Genomic DNA, 16699 nt, shown 5'->3' with positions numbered 1-16699 from the left:
ACCCCAACTGGGCTCTGCCTTGCCTTGCCTCACCTGTGTCTGCCCCTTTGACCTCTGCTTCAGCCCCTGCATTTGCAGCACCAATACCCTACCCTATCTCCAACTGAAGCAGCAAGCAGAACCCACTGCCAATCTAAAGTCCAGGCAAGAACCCAACTGGGTACAGAGGCAGAGCTGATTTGTGCCTGGCCAGTCTGAGGAATATGTCCTTCCCAGAAGGTCGCTGTTACCTGGAGGGTAGCACCTTCCTTACACACAAGAGTCAGCCACTAATCTACCATCTGTTCCTCCTCCTGCCACAGTCAACACCAGTCACCACTCATCCTCCTACAAGTCCAAGTCCTCCAGCAACGTGACCTCCACCAGTGGTCACTCTTCAGGGAGCTCATCGGGAGCCATTGCCTACCGGCAGCAGCGGCCAGGCCCCCATTTCCAGCAGCAACAGCCCCTCAATCTCAGCCAGGTAAGCCTGACCCCTGAAGACTTCAGCCCCCTTATTCTTTAGCTGTACCAAGGGCCAAGGTCCTCACTTACCACCCAGCTCCATCAGGAAGGTCTCAGAGTGGAGCGACTCTGGATCGTTCTTGGGGAGGTGGCACCCTCATCACAGGGCTTACATATAAGGAGGGCCTGACAGTGCATCTCAGCCTAGCAAAGGGTGGTGGCCTGCCCTTCGTCCCCAGCCAGAGGGAGATGCCAGACATAGAGGAGTGTCCTAGCATCTGCACAGAAGGGGAGGCCGCCTCTGTCTCTCCTGCATCTCCTCCTCCTTTCCAACTTCCCTGAGCCTGGCCCCTGACGTAGCGCCTCTTGCTGCTTGTCCTTTGCAGGCTCAGCAGCACATGGCTGCGGACCGCACTGGGAGCCACCGACGGCAGCAGGCCTACATCACTCCCACCATGGCCCAGGCCCCGTACTCCTTCCCACACAACAGCCCCAGCCATGGCACCGTCCACCCCCACCTGGCCGCCGCTGCTGCCCACCTCCCCACACAACCACACCTCTACACCTACACGGCGCCTGCTGCCCTGGGCTCCACTGGCACCGTGGCCCATCTCGTGGCCTCCCAAGGCTCAGCGCGCCACACCGTGCAGCACACTGCCTACCCAGCCAGCATCGTCCACCAGGTCCCTGTGAGCATGGGCCCCCGGGTGCTGCCCTCGCCCACCATCCATCCGAGTCAATATCCAGCCCAGTTTGCCCACCAGACCTACATCAGCGCCTCGCCAGCCTCCACTGTCTACACTGGATACCCACTGAGCCCCGCCAAGGTCAACCAGTACCCTTACATATAAACACTGGAGGGAGCAGTGGGAGGAGGGGCCAGAGCTGCTGCACACTGAAGGTGCCGCATACCAACAATGCAACCGGATGGGCAGGGGGATCAGAAAGAAAGCTGAACCGGGAAGTAGGAGGGCCTAGAGCAGAGAAGAGGACGTTTTAAAAGGAAGGCATTGAGGAGGGGGAGATTCTATGCTTTTTATTTTAAAAAAAGAAAAAGGAAAAAAATGAAAACATCAGTAACAGAAAAACACAGCTCATAAACCCATTCCGCACCAAACTGGAAAGAAGAGAGCCACGAGAAGATCCCAGGAGTGAGGGGCCCCAGGTTTGAAGAACTTTATCTATGAACTTTTCAAAGATTATTTTCATATGGCAGCAAGTGACACTGAAGAACTTGCTGTCAGGGACACTTAATGGGAAGTCCAGTAGATTTTTAATGAATTGAACAGAAGATTTAGGGATTTTTCCAGAACTCAAACGTGTCAGCATCCTTCCAGGGCATCAGGCCATGGCTGAATTCAGGGGCCAAGGTGCAGGGTTTGGTTGGGGGAGCCCAGTTCTGGCCATTTGTCAGGAGTGATGGGGAGCAGCCAGGCTAACGGGGACCCCTGAGAAAAGGATTCATTTTCCCTTTCTGAGTGCTCTGGACAAATCCCTAAGCAATGTTATTCCTCAGATGTCATTAATAATGTGTGTTGCAAACTTCAGAGGATTTTTTTGTTTGCTTTTTGTTTCTTGTTTGGTTTTTTCTTTTCTGAAGATTTATTTTCTTGGAATCAACCCCTAGTCACTTAGCGTAGGGCTAGCGGTTGTCGCCGACATCCTAGTAGAATGTAGCACTTGACCCTTGTTTTCTACCTTGTATCTGACTCCAGTGATACCAATAGACTATTCCTCTGTGATTGCACAAAAAAGTGGGATAGCATAGGCATGTAACTAATGTTGTGGTCCATGTGAGCAAGCAAGTGTGCACATGTGGGTGTGAGTGCGGGTGCCGCCCCTGTGTCCAAGGGCCCCGCCGTCACGGCCCTTTTACACCGTTCCCTCCTAGTGCCTTACCGAATGACAAACAGACGCATGTGAGGGTTTACTTCCACTGGTACACAGCAGCAGACAGAGCTTGTCTGTGGCCGCCTTGCTCTTCTGTTGCGCTGTGGTAACATTTCACTTGGGTCTTTCATATTTTGTTGTTGTTATTTGTTTTTTTCTCTATGTTTCATGCCATTGTCTTTCTTGGGCTGTTTGTGAGCAGGATGCCAGGAAAGCTGGTGGGACCGTGAGGCAAGAATTGAAGGCTCTTGAGAGCTGTGTGAGAGCCAGATGGTGACAGACACCTCTGATGACAGACATGGTTTTTGTTAAAGTTTCCTTTGGGATCAGAAACCTGGAGAGGCGCCCCACCCTTCACACTTACCTGTCCGTTCCCCAGCTCAAACAGATGTCCGTTAGCTTTGTCAGGTGGCAGCTTCCAGCCTTCAGGTCCAGCACAGCTTCCTGGGGCCATCTGTAGAGAGGCCCAGAGGCCAGGTGTCTGTCCCCAGTAGCATCTAGCCCCTCTTCTGTGAGAAGCCATGCTCTTCTCTCCTACCAGCACCGTGGAGAAGGGCTATCCTCTAGACAACCACTGACCCATTCCTGTTCAATTCTTTCTTCCAGTTGCCCAGCTCTGCCCAAAGCACAGTTTAGTGTTTGGTATTTGAGAGGTCTGGTGGGCAGAAGGCCGGAAGGACACTGGTGAGGCTGACTGTGGTGCCTCTGCTGTGCTTGGGAAACACAGAGAATGAAGTCACCAGAGTCTGCTCTGTGCCCTCCTCGTGTCTCTGACACTTGGACATTTTCTTGGACTTTGAATGCTGCAGGTAGTGTGGTGGGTACCTGCCTTCCAGGGTGGACAACTCTGAAGCTGGGGACGCTAGAGAAACTTTCTGGGCAAGGATGGGCTTAAAAGGATGGCTCTGAGTGTTTGGCCCTGATGTGGAGTCCTTAACCCACCCCTCAGCCAAGCTTCTAGCGCACAGAGATCATCTGGTCAGCAGCCTGTCCTCCTCCTCCCTTCCTTTACCTCTTCCTTCGCAGGCCCTCAGTGATCTACTGTGAAAGAGTTTCAAAGTGATGTCCACCACCTTCAGTAGCGAAGCCGTTACTTAGCTCTTAGCTGTGAAAGAACTCTGGAAATTGCCCACCCCATCCATAAATTCTTCCTTACCTTATAAACAAGTCCCCAAACTGGAAGTGGCTTAGGGCAGGTGTTGGGCCAAAAGGAAGGACAGCACAAGCTGCATAAAGCTGACACATGCTGCCAATACCACAGGGACACAGAGGCAGAGTGGCACCAGCCCTGCAGCAGGCAGTCACTCTGCTCGCCATGATCAGTACCAGCATCAGCCTCAGGTGGGATGGTGCCCAGTCTGAGACCAAGGAGCTGGGCACTTCGAAGAGAACAAGGGAATCCTCCCTGAGCCATGCCAGCCTGGAGCACCCAGCTGCCATGGACCTGTGTGCAGCCAGATGGCAGCAGTGCTCCATGGCGTCTTCTGGTGCTAAGTCACAGTGTCGGCTTGGCAGCCCCTGTCTGCCATCCTGGGCAGAGTGCTGGTCTTTGGCACAATGCACTTCCTGTCCTCTACAGATCTGTCTCTTAGGGGGAAAATGACCTAAAAGTTCTCATTTCCTTTTGTCCTCTTAATTGAAAGCTTCTTACTCTTTCTCCCAAAAATTTCCTTTTCTCCTCTAAGACAGGAATGAAAGTTCCATGCTGCTCATAATGTTAATGTTATCATGCTGATTATTTTATTTTTGTCATTGCCATTGTAATTATGATTATTATCACCCTCGTTATTTTAGTTAGGATTTTAAATGCACATTTATTCCAAGCATCTTTGTGTTTTCCCTTTAATATTTAAATTTATTGTATTATATCTGTGAGTATCTGAGTAGACTGGAGGGACACACAGATGTCCAGTTTTGTCAGACAAAAAAAGAAAAGACCCAGGATTTAGGAGGATTGCTCCTGTCGTCTCTATTCCACAAACAGCTACCAAGAAAGACCCAGCACAGAATAAAGTTGGAAGAGTCACAGCCTTTCTCTGCACAGACCAGCCTAGGCTCTGGGCAACACGATCACTGTCAGCATATTTTCCTGGACTGTCAGGGTTCTGGCCCTGAGGAGATAGCATGTGGGTTTAGGGCTTCTGGCACACCCCTTAGATTATTGAACCCTTAGGCAGCGTCTCCTCCAGTTCTCTCCTCATGTGCGTTCGAATCATGACGATACTCAGCCTGCCTCACATCAGCCACAAAAAAACCCTTTCTTCCCAGCACTGACCTAGCCCCTTTGCAAAACACTCCTTTTCCCAGGAGCACACCCAGAGTATGACTTATGGCCCCTCCTGAAAGCTGCTGGTCATGAGATGCTGACATAAGAGTTGTGGGCAGCCAGTGCCCCCAGGACATTTCAGCACCATTCTCCTTCCTTGCACCCATCCCACCCACACCCTTCCTCCCAGCATGTAGTTCACCATGGCAGAAAGGGATGTCCAATTCCAGAAGAAGCTGAAAGTCCTCTGCAAGGTCTGGTAGCTGCCTAGATATTGCAGGCCACACCCCCTCATCATTGGCAAATGAAGAACCACAACACAGCCACATAGCCAGCCCCTTGGGCTCTGACAGCCTCTCAAAGCTCACACTGGGTGATGGATGCCCATATACTGCCCACCAAGCCCAGAAGCTACCAGCCCCCGGGAAGAAAGGCTTTACGTGAGCAGCTTCTGTGAGCAGAAGTGAGATGTTTGTGCCCAGCCCCAGTCCTCGCCTTACATCCCCTCCTAATTCTGAATGCAGAGCTATTGCATCAGAAGAAGATCCCAGCACACTCACTAGCACCCTGGCCTAAGTCTCCACTGGGTGCTGCAGCACTGGGTCCCCTCAGCAAAGCTGCCATCCTTTGACCAACCTCTCAAGTGGAGAGACACCCACCTGCTCCTTATGTAGACCCTAAGTCTCACAGCACATACTCTAATCTTGCATGGGCTTCAACTTTCCTCAGGGAAGAAAATGGTCCTGAATAAGGAGAAGTTGATAAGGACAGGTGGGAGAGAGACTTCCAGTTCCAGTTCTCATGAACCTCAGGTCAACCCGCTTCTGCCTGGGTTCTCACTACCCATCTGGGTGCTGGCACATGTGCTTAGTTCAGGAGATTTCCAAGGGGAAGGAGCAAGCAAGCCATGGAGGACAAGTGCAGTGGCAGTGGCAGTTAGCACTGTGGGGCACAGTGAGTGGTCAGTGCAATTAAGAGGTAGGAGGAGGCCAGAGCAAATGGCCGTTTCCCTTTGCCTCCTGGGCTGCATGGATGTGTCACAGCTTCCTAGTGGCTGGGTGTCTGTGAAGTGGGGAAGCCAGCCAGGCTCTGTCCTCCCAACCTGGAGCACCCAGCCTGCTGGGACACCACTGTGCCAGTTAGAAGATTGAGAAGGGGAGCACACCTGGTGGGATGGTGTCCCTTGACTCGGTCTTGAAAGTTGCAAACACTCATTTAGGAATAAGCTCGTGGAGGAAGAATCAGGTCACGTGAGTGTGTGTGAGTGAGGAGTGCAAACGTTCTTGGAAACCGGAATGTGGAGATGAGGAAGCTTCAGGAAGTGTTGCTGATGGTTCATGGTCGCTAGAACGACACAGGTCCCCACCGTTGTCTGGCTGAGGGCAAGTAGGATGGGGGACAGCTGTTCCTGCTAGCCTACCAAGGAGCCACTAGGACAGAAAGTGGAAAGAAGAAAATAGCTTGGTGCCCTCAACTAGCAGAGAGAATTCAACAGAGCCCAAGTTTGTCCACAGGCCCAGCCTGGCACTTGGTGAGGCTGGCAGGAGCCATTTGCCACAGCACATTCCAGCCCAGGGATGCAGAGGCCTCTTTTCCTGTTCATCTTTTCTTTCTGATGTATGACAGATTTTCAGAGGGAAAGCCTCAAAATGGAGCATGCCAGAGATGTCCTTATCAAATTGGAAAAGGAAGCAAAACTGTTCCTTTCTGTAGCCAAAGAACCCTTCTCAAAGACACCTCCAGAGATGAAGGCATGGCATTCCTTTTTTTCCCAGGCAATAATGATGTCAGTGACACGGTTCCATTTGTCTTTTCTGTCCTTTTTTAAATTGCTTATTTGATTGCATTTATTTTAAAACTGCACTTATCCTGGAGAGGAGTGGTAGTGACTCTACATCCTGCTGCTACATGGAAGATAGAGGCCCTGCATCCATCTCAAGTGGCCGTGGGGACATCAAGCAGGCTGGACTCGGATGACAGTGTGCTGCCACTCCATGCCTCACAACTGTTTCTCATCTCCACACTGGACTCAGTCAAATCTCAGTTGGGCCACTGGAGACTAGAACATGGCAGAGTGGGATTTAAATGCAAAAAGAAACCTCGAAGGCTTTTGGCACTGCTACTGGCTTAGCAGAGGTTTCCTACATCTTCAGGGCAACTTGTACAAGATCAGAAGAGCGCTAGCACCAGGCCAGTCCCTCCCTCAGACTCCAAGAGAGTTTACAAGAAGTGGCCCTGGGAGCAACCTGTCATGGACCCCAGCAGCACACAGGACCTGCTGATTCGCCGGCTTGACTCCCACAAGCCTTGGAGAGCCCCTCCTCTCAGACCCCTGCCAGACAACATTGCACACACTGCCTCTGTTCTAACTAGCGATGCTCCCTTAGGTAAGCTTTGTTCATTACTTTCGGGACTGCGAGTCCCATGCGAAGGCCCTTCTCCAGGTTCATCTCATGGCACCGTTACACACACCCCATTGGCAGATGAGGCAGCTGACTCTGGCATGTATTAAAGGATACAGTGGTTATCCAGAATCCCAAGTTTCTAGGCACTTTTTGTTGATTAAGACTTCACTGAGATGCGATTTTGCTTAGCATTTTTCCATAGCAAAGAGTGGCCTCATGTTTCCAATGGCCCATTTAACAACACTCCCACTTCGTGTATGCCAAACACTGCTCTGAATTGCTCATTGGTTGTCTGATTTCATCTTCGCATAACCCTGTGAGACTGGCAGTATCAGTCCCTTTGCGCTTTGTGGAAGAAATGTCTGGTGTGCAGGACTGGGAAGCTGCCCAGGGCCGCCCAGCTAGCAAATAGGGAGCCAGTGCTTGACCCTGAGTCTGCCAGACACAACTCAGCATGCAGCCACCAGCCTCGGCTGTCTCCTGTGTGTCTGTTAAAAAGAAAGACTTTAAGGAGTGTCACTCTGTGCAAAAAGGGACCCTGGATCAGATGCAGGCAGAAGGGCAGAATTTGTTTGACTTTTAAGGAAAATCTCTGGGGAGTTTCTTTTGATTCCTAGAATTCCTTTTAGATTTCTTTACAACAAACCAACTAGCTTTAGTAATGCTGCTATAACAAACTCTTAAGAGTAAAGGGGAAAAAGTATTCTTTTCTTCTTTTGAAAAAATTTTTTTCTTGCTCATAGTTAACTCTAGAAAGGCAATACAAAAGGTATATATTTTTTTCAAAATACTATTTTTTACTGTACTTGATAAATATCATGACAGCTCTGGTCTCTGTAATAGATTCACTCTTCAGCTGTGGGTGGAACCAGAGGCAGGGTTCACACCAAATTTGTAAATACTGTGTGTAGGTCTGACATTCAGGAACCTTTTTCTTTCTGTTTAAAAAAAGAAGAAGAAGAGGGAGGACAAGATGGCTTTTAGAAAGAGGAATACAATTAAATTTTCTTGAAAGACGGATACCCTTCTCCAAGAAACAGAAAGCAACAATTACATAAACAGAAAAATGAGCCAACTTTCAGGAATTAAGGAAGAAGGGTCTGTGGCCCTGACAGGCAATTTGTGCTAACACAGATGTATTTTCATTTTGTTTGAAAGGCAACAGAATTGAGAAATGCCTGAGGACTAGATTTTTAATTTTCTAAAAAACTATTATCATGTGCTATGAAGTTCCTGCTCATTTGTGTGGGGTGGGTTTCTTGTTTATTGCTTTTTTCTTTTAAAAACTTTGTTGACTGGCTCCAGGCTTATTTGCCTAAATTCTTAGGTGGTTTATGCAAGTTCTGGAATCTTTTAGAATTTTGACTCCATTGGAAGCAAACCAAACTAGTCAGAATTTGAGATCCTGGTTGGTGTCAGCAGGTGTTCTAGAATTTTGACGGAACACCTAAGGGTGTTTAAGAAGGTTTTAGATACATTATCTTACACAAACTGTGACCTAAAATGGCAATAATTACCTCAAATGTGGGCATTTATCCTGGTTTTAGCCTTTTTTGAAGTCATGTAGCCAGCTTGACCTTGAGATTTAGAAAACCATGAATCTGTGGGTTGGAAATAATGATTAATGCACACCCTGGTTGTTGTTGCTTAAGTGAATTCTGACAGTGGTTCATCTTTACAGAGGAAATTTACTAAGAAGAGAGATTCCTTGTGTGTTGTAATCAAATGTGATGTTTCAGTGCACACGCACGGCACATGTGCTCCTAGCTACTGTAAAATGCTGTTAGCCTTCTGAGATACCAAGCGAGTCTCACTTTAACAAGTAAACTAAATAACTGAGTATGGATACACATATTTCTGGCTACATTTTATAGTTAAAGTGTTTTATAGTTTACACTTAAACTGGTACTTTTTAAAGAGAATTTCTGTTTATAACTGACACCTCCAAACCCCATCAGTTGCCTCTGTAGGAAGAGGCTGTGTCTCCCCTGGCGAGCGTGTTCTGCCTGTACTCTCCCATAGCCCCGTGTGCGCGTTCCCTCCATAGCATGGGTTTCCAGGTGAGCCTGAGAGAATGCAAAAGGAAGTCGGGATAGAGTGGGAAGGGTCAGACCCAGCCAGGCCAGAGGAGGGGTCTCATGCCATGTCGGATCTACACTTGTCCGCAGGCCTCTGCATCTTGGAAGAGACAGCAAAAACTGACCCCTGCTCCACTGATGTTTTATTGTCTTGATTTGAAAATTTCATTTGTTCATAGATCCACGCACTTCCACTCACTGGACAGTAAAAAGACACTGGGATTCAGGTGGCCCCAGAGACCCAGCTACTATTTCCTGGGCCCCCAATGTTATCCTGAGCAATGTTGCAAAGAACAACACACTTCCATGCTGTATTCATTGGCTGGGATTTCTGTATATCTACTGTCTTATTCATTCTCTCCTTTAAACAAAATCAGTACAAAAGAAGTTGTCTACTTTTCACGCACGGTCAAGCTGAGAGGTAAGGCCTGGTGCAGTGGGCGTGAAAAGTAGGTTTGGTTCAGAGATTGTGTGAGCTGCTGAGCCCAAGGAGCTGGGAGCGGGACGCTCAGGCTGGTCCCCAACACCTGGTGCACAGAGAGGGGCGTATGACAATGAGAGCTTCAGGAAGGCTGGGATGCCAGCTTCCTGAAGTCTTGTTTGGTTTTTATTTTCTCTTGCACCAAAATGTAGAGGACCTGCTGTGACCTTAAGTGTGATCCATTCCTCTAACAGATGTGACCTTGAAAACAGCAGGGCCCCCAGGACCAGGGAGCTTTTTGTTCACAGCACGCCGTGGCTTTCTCCCTGTGTACCACAGGGGCAGCAGAGTCTTGTTCGGGTTTCTTTGTTAGAACTGTTACTGTGGAGGACTCTTAACTGCTCTAAATCGTCTCCTGCCTCTGTGTGTGTGTGTGTGTGTGTGTGTGTGTGTGTGTGTGTGTGTGCGCGCGCGCACGCACTTTTCCTTTGCACTAATTAACCAAATGAATTTTGTGTCATTGTTTTTGGGGCTCACTCATATTTTTAAAAACTAGAGGTATAAAAATTGGTTCTTTTTTATTACTTGAAAAGTATGTTTTAAAGAGGGCTCTAATATTGCTCTCTCTAGTTCCCTTTCAACCAAGTCTCTAAATGAATCTCTCCTGGCACTTCCCCCTCCCCAACTTTTCTTGTGTTGGGTCTCTGTCCCTGTGGCCCCTCTGCCTCCACCCTGCTGTCACCATAGCCCCATGCCCAGGCTCCCAAGACTTCCAGGAAGCTCGAGAGCCAGCTCAAAAGGGCCCTGGCCTGCCGTCAGAGCCACCGCTGGGCTCCAGGGACCTGGGGTGGTTACTAAGTCGCCTGGCTCAGCTGGAGAAGGACACTGGGAAGCAGAGTGACTGAGCCGTCTCTGCAGCCTCTGTGGCGCTGTATGGAACTAGAGCATCCCCTCCCCACCCCACCCTTGAAAGTGATGTCCCTGTGTGCACCTCTGCCACCTCCTCCTGCCTCTGTGCACCTGCGCATTTAAACCTTTCTGTGCTTTCTTAAGGCACAACCATTCCTAGCCCCCAAAGCATCTCTTCACCCTCTCCATGTGCATTTTTTAACCAAATGAAGTAGACAAGAAAGGTACAGGCTAGGGCGTCAGAAGCCCTAGCTAGTAGAATCACTGTATAGCTAGAGCTGTTGATATATATGTTTGTGTATATATATCAAACCAAATTCTGATAGAAGATAGCTTTACAGCTGAGGAGGAAGTGGAGCCCTGGTCAGAGCCAGCCTAGCACGCGCGTCCCTGCACCCTCTCTCTGGGCCTTGGAGCTGGGACCCGGGATGGCCTCCGTGCGTTCAGTCCCCAGCACCAAGTGCACTGATGAGGACAAGGGGCAGCCACTCAGGACTGGAATTTTCCACCCTGTTTGGCTTTGACCACACATATTGAGCTGCAGCCTGATAGTCTATCACATTTCCAAAAATGATATCCATTAGGATGGAAAGAGAACGGATCTGTAGAAATGTTTACCTCCAGCTGCCTACAAATTCAGGACACTCTGGATAGACAGGCACATGTCCAGAAAGCCAGTGGGAAAGAGGAGGCCTGGTGACACCTGGGCCCAGCCCTAGGCACACGGCTCCCTCCCCAGGTCACCTCTCCCAGACCTTTCTCTACCGGGTCATCTTAGCCCAGTCTCAGAACCCATGAAGCCCTGGTCCGTTGTGTTTCTCACTGTACGGTTTCTGTATTAAAAAGTGTTAATCCATGTTAATCTGTGTGAAAATTATTGCGTGCAACAGTATTTTCTTGTGTACCTCTCTTCCCTCTGTGAATTGTCCCTCTTTTCTTTTTTATTTATAAATGTCTACTTTTTTAAAAGACAAACCAATGTGTTGTAGACTTCTATGTAACTATTCCTTAGTCTCATATTATAGGTATGTTATAAGAATGGATATTTTACTTGGCTTTAGAATGTTTTACAAGAAAACTAATTCTTAACTGATCAAGTCCTTGCTACTAAAATGCTTGTGTTTTTTCATCATGATGTTGTGTGCTTCTAAATTAATAATCATTTTCGTTGTAGAAAAATGGAGTGAATTTATATTAGTCTTGGAAACTAATAATAGCAATGTAAATTTATGAGATGATTTTAACAGAAAAAAATTATAGAAGAATATAGTTATTTTAATTGTAATATTACTAACTGTAGGGTGAGACAGGGGGTCCCGTTGTGGTGAACTATGTTATAGCTTGTTACAGTTTCTTTTGATCATTTTTTCGGTCTCTGAGGTGAAATGAGTTATTAATTAAAATTTGTAAACTCACATATGCATATTGTATATGTGTAGCAATGTAATCACACTTTGTCTTGGAATTACATTAAACTGTTTGGAATCACTGTACACTCTGCCTGGCATGCATGTTTATCCCACAGCTGCACACGTCAGGAGGCTAAGGAGGTGACTGACAACTTAAGGGACAACTTCCGGGAGCGCTCCGGCCGTGGGAATGACTGGACACTCCGGAGAGGCGCAAAGCCCACCCTGTGCAGAACCCTGCAGGACGGCCGGGTGCCGGAGGCCGTGGGGACGGGACAGTTGGATTGCGTGGGTGTAGACTAACCCAGCTGCACAGGAAGTGGCAGTGAAAGGAGCTCAGTGCCAGCCTCCGGCACCCGGCCGCACACCTTCACCTGGTGTCCTGTGAGCTGGCCAGTGTTCGGCTTGCCCTGTCCACAGTGTTGGGCAGCTGTGGCGCACCCCTCACCCCTGAAAGCCTAGGACCCCATTCTGCTCTGCCCATTGTGCCCATCTTCCTAATGAGCTCTTTTTTCCCTATTTTAAGTGTACAGTGAGTGGCATTTGTGAACATCCCCATTGTCATACATCACCACCACTATCCCTTTCCAGAACTTCACCATCCCAAACAAGCACCACACCTGTAGACAGTGACTTCCCTCAGAGTGCCTCTGCTGGGTATTTCATGTAAGCAGGCGCCTACATTTACCCCTTGATGTCTGGCTGAACTTAGCAGAATGTCTTTGAGTTTCGTTCATGTTATAGCCTATGTCAGAATGGCCTTCAGGGCTGACTGGTATTTCACACTTGGATAGGCTCTGGTTTTGGTAGCAAGCTTGGGTCCCACCCCTTGTGCCTGTTACGAACAGTGCCACTGTGAGCTCTGGTGGGTGAGTATCGCTGCTTTCCATTCTTTCAAGGATACACGCAGGAGGAATTACTAGACCATATGTCACTGCAAACATTTTGGGGAACTATTACACCATTCTCCACAGCAGCAGTACCTTCACATTCCCACCGACCACACACAGGGTTCCAGTTCCACCCCAACACCCTCATCCTGGCTCCCATTCCCTTTACCCTCAGGCCTTGGGATCTCCAGATACCCCACGGAGTCTCACACACAGGGTTCCAGTTCCACCCCAACACCCTCATCCGGGCTCCCATTCCCTTTACCCTCAGGCCTTGGGATCTCCAGATACCCCACGGAGTCTCATTTCCCAGCCAGACCCTACCTGTACCCAGGTCCTCACCTGTGGAGTCCCAGCCCTGTGTCCCCTCACCGCACCGTTAGCAGAGTGACTCGGAAGCTGGGCTGCTGGCCAGGGCCCCTTGATGCCACCTTCTCAGTCAAGCCCAGCTGTCTCCACACCCCACCCCAATCTTCAGAGCCCCTTCACCTCTAAGCACCCAGCCATCTGGGGACCTTCACTCCAAAGTGTCCCTCCCAAGTCTCCCTGACAAAGCTTACCCTGCATTAGCTCTGGGCCCTGCTGGCCTGGTTTCCAACCTCATGCACGATTGCCCCTGCCACACTGGCAGCATCTCTCCTTATCTTCCTCCACCATGAAGCCATAAAACCCTTGCAAGTCATCATCTGCCTTTCATTTCTGTTTCTGTGGCCTCTATTACATGGCAGGCAAAGCTGGTGGTCATTAAATACTCTTGGGATTAACAAACTGCTCAGCTGTCCTTTTCCCCCACCAAGCCACCTGTCCACCTTCCAAATCCTGCATTTCCTAGGGCTCCAGCAATGTTAACACAACCTTAAGCTACCAAGAATGCTGAAGCAAGAGGGTTCCAAGTTCAAGGCTAACCTGGGCAAGCTAGTGAAGCCGTGTCTCAAATGGAAGAGAAAAGGAAAGAGGGCTGGGGTGTAGCTCTTCAGTAGAGCACCCTGGCTTCTATGCTGACTGACATGTTGCTGTCAGTGCATACTCAATACTGGGGGAGTGAGGAAGGTCAGGTGCTTGCCTGAGCTACCGTGCACCACAAGCAGAGCTCCAGACCCCACAAGCCCAGCTTCTTGGTGTTAAATGACACCCTCTATCTGCAGCACTTTGTCCTGGGCTCTGGGGGAGAGGGGTCTCTGACTCCCGCATCATGTTAAAGTGGGTTGCTGGGTGGTGGAAGCCATGCCCTACGGTGTTCCTAACAGCCAGCTGTGAATGTGAGGGTTTTTGTGTGGGACTCTAGTTCATACAACTTGTACCCCTTTAAGCAAATGCCAAATGTGTAGAAAGCAGAGCAAATGGGAGCATTAGGCAAATGCTGTCCTGTGCACTCCCTGTTCAGTCTCTGCCTCCTACTCGTTGTCAGGGAGGGAAACGCAGTCCTCTCCCTTACCCTCCACACACACTTAGTGACCAGCTCAGGCAATGAACACCTCTTCCCAGGAAAGCATGGACTCTGTGGAGTCCTGGCACTATCTGACATCACCTGAGGATAAAAATATCCTGTGCTGAAAACAGCCTGGACCTCATCAGTGACCAAGAAAGCTAGTAGGAGCAGGGCCTTCCCCAACTTCTGAGATCAGCCATTCAGTCATTCCTTCATGCCTTTATTTATTTATGTTTGGTATTTAGGGTCTTGCTGCATAGTCCAGGCTGGCCTCAAACTCTTGGGGATCCTCTTCCCTCAGCCTCCAGGTGCTGGGGTTATAGGCATGCACCACCACATGGGGCTGTGATCAGCCATTTCTTCCTTTTTGGTACCAGGGATCGAACTCAGGACCTTGCACTTGCCAGGCAGGCACTTATGCTGCTGAGCTAAATTCCCAGCCTGATCAGCCATTTCTTAAGTGCTTGTCTACATGAGCTAATCTGTAGAAGGTACATATTTCTATGGTGACACTTTGCATTTGGTGCACTTCTAAAACAATGCTAGACTCTAGGTACCCTTGTGATGAAGCCCTTTGACACCCTTTCATGTCTTTCTATATTCTGTCTCAGTGTTGTCTTTCAGTTTTATAGCAGTGGCCCACCGAATCTAGGGATGGGAATGCTGGTAAGAGAATCAATTAGCTACTGAAACAGCAAGAAGTCCACATTTGGGGGAAGTCCCGCACAGGTCACAGGGCACAGAGACTGTCACAGGTTTGAAACTGTCACAAGCCACTGAGACATGAAGAGAGAAGGCTGGTGGGGGACAGTCGGGCGGCTCAGAGCACAGACCAGGCTCAGCCAGTGTTGGGCTGGGTTGCAAGCTCCGCTGTGATCCCGCAGTGTCTGGGAACCAGCTCACCTCTGGCTCCGCTGTGTGCACTGTACAACAGGAATCACGTCACCTGCAGTGAGGACCAGCTGGTTATTCCCCAAGCCTTCCTGAGCAGCCCAGTTTTCTTTCTGGCTTTCTTTGCAAAGAAATATGGCCAGACCTGAAGCGCCACATACACACCACCCCAGCTTCAGCCCTCTTACATAGTTATAACTATGTAAACTCATCTCACTCAGTTTCTGGCCAGATGTGAAAGGTCTAGGGAGGCCATTTTGAGGCTCCAGAGGCTGCTGGGCCACTGGACGGGAGACACTGTGTCCCCGACCCCAATAAAGCCCTGGGGAACAAGCCACAAAAGAGCAAGAAACAAGTCTTTTTATGAGTTTTTAGGCTTCTTTACTGCAGCAATTAGCCATCTTTATATAGAAATTAGTTCCTCAAAGTGGAGTACTTGTGTAACAAAATCTAAAATAAAATATGTGGCATTGGCTTAAAAGTTGAACAGAAAAACAAAGAAATTGATTTCAGGCAATGGACAGATGACACCCCATGTTGTGCCTCAGTGAAAGATGGGGTAACCTGCAATAATCAGAAAGCAGGCCACATCCCCACTGACTCCACTGGCTCTAAGAGAAGTGCTAGGAAAAGGTTAGAATGCTCACAATGGCTTCCTTCGGGAGGATTTTATAGGAAAGAGGAGCTTCAGAAAGTGCAGGCCCAGCTGCACAGTGGAAACAAACAAAATGGAATACAAACTGGAAGCTAAAGAAACGAAAGAGTTGCATCCATAAAAAATAAGACTGGCAAAGAACATGGGTGACACCTGTGATCCCAAGACTCTGGGACACTGAGGCAGGAGGATCATAAGATTGGGCCCAGCCTGGGCAACTTGGTGATTTAACTAAGCCCTGTCTCAAAAAATAAGTAAAGATCTCTGGATGTGACTCAGTGCAAAAGCCTTGGCTTCAAACCCCAGTACTACCCCATGCCCAGCCCCCCCAAAAAATATTGGCCAAGTATCTCAGTAAAACTCAGTAGAATAAATTAGCTGCCTGAAGCAGAGGAGGAAAGGGCTCAGGCTGCAATGCCTGCAAGACAGCTGCCACCAGGCCAAGAGCAAGACATGACATCAGGAAAAAAAAAAAAAAAGTTAGACAACCTTGAGAATTTAGTCTAGAAAATAACTTTGACAGGTACAGAGACCAGAAGTACACTACGTTTCTGTATCATCACAGACACCTCAGGCTTGCATCATGATGCAGAGACTTTTTACTGTCTCCTGTCCCGACCTCATAGGATGCAATCGCCTCAGCGCTGCACAGGGCAGGCAGCCAGGCAGCCCCAGATGCAGCTGGGCAGGACCCAGGTTCAAGGATGTGGCTCCAGGAGGTGGCTGGCATGTAAGTCTGTGAAGGAGCAGGGGGATTCCTCCCCATCACTCACGAGCAAGGAGAGTCAGACTACCAAGGAAACTCCTCACCTGTCTCCAAAGCCAGGGACTCCATAGCATCACACAGTAGGATTTCAGAACGACCCAAAGGTTTTTTGTTTGTTTGTTTGTTTGTTTGGTACCGGGATCGAACTGACAATCTCACACCTGGCAGGCAGGCACTTACAACACAGAGCTAAATCCCCAGCCCTAAGCCAATGGTTTTTAAATGGGAGTCACTTACAATGATCCT

At 49.0% G+C, this 16699-nt stretch overlaps 1 protein-coding gene across 5 annotated transcripts in view; it reads left to right on the top strand.

The window, feature by feature from the left end:
* The window catches only part of Hipk2 (homeodomain interacting protein kinase 2), a 191288-nt gene extending 179382 nt beyond the window's left edge, over positions 1 to 11906 (top strand). For all 5 annotated transcript variants that reach the window (XM_013158630.2, XM_003475493.4, XM_013158629.2 and 2 more), the window contains exons 14-15: positions 303 to 463; positions 831 to 11906. In XM_013158630.2, coding sequence (XP_013014084.1) covers positions 303 to 463; positions 831 to 1295 — 626 coding nt within the window. In that variant the 3' untranslated portion in view covers positions 1296 to 11906. The remainder of the gene's footprint in view (positions 1 to 302; positions 464 to 830) is intronic.
* The last annotated feature ends 4793 nt before the right edge of the window (positions 11907 to 16699 follow it).

This window comes from Cavia porcellus, unplaced genomic scaffold (assembly GCF_034190915.1).
Source record: "Cavia porcellus strain 051 isolate PalLab524CR breed Dunkin Hartley unplaced genomic scaffold, mCavPor4.1 scaffold_6, whole genome shotgun sequence".
In the NCBI taxonomy this organism is placed as follows: Eukaryota; Metazoa; Chordata; class Mammalia; order Rodentia; family Caviidae; genus Cavia; species Cavia porcellus.
Note: the sequence above shows the minus strand (reverse complement) of the source record. Positions and strands in the feature narration are given on the sequence as shown.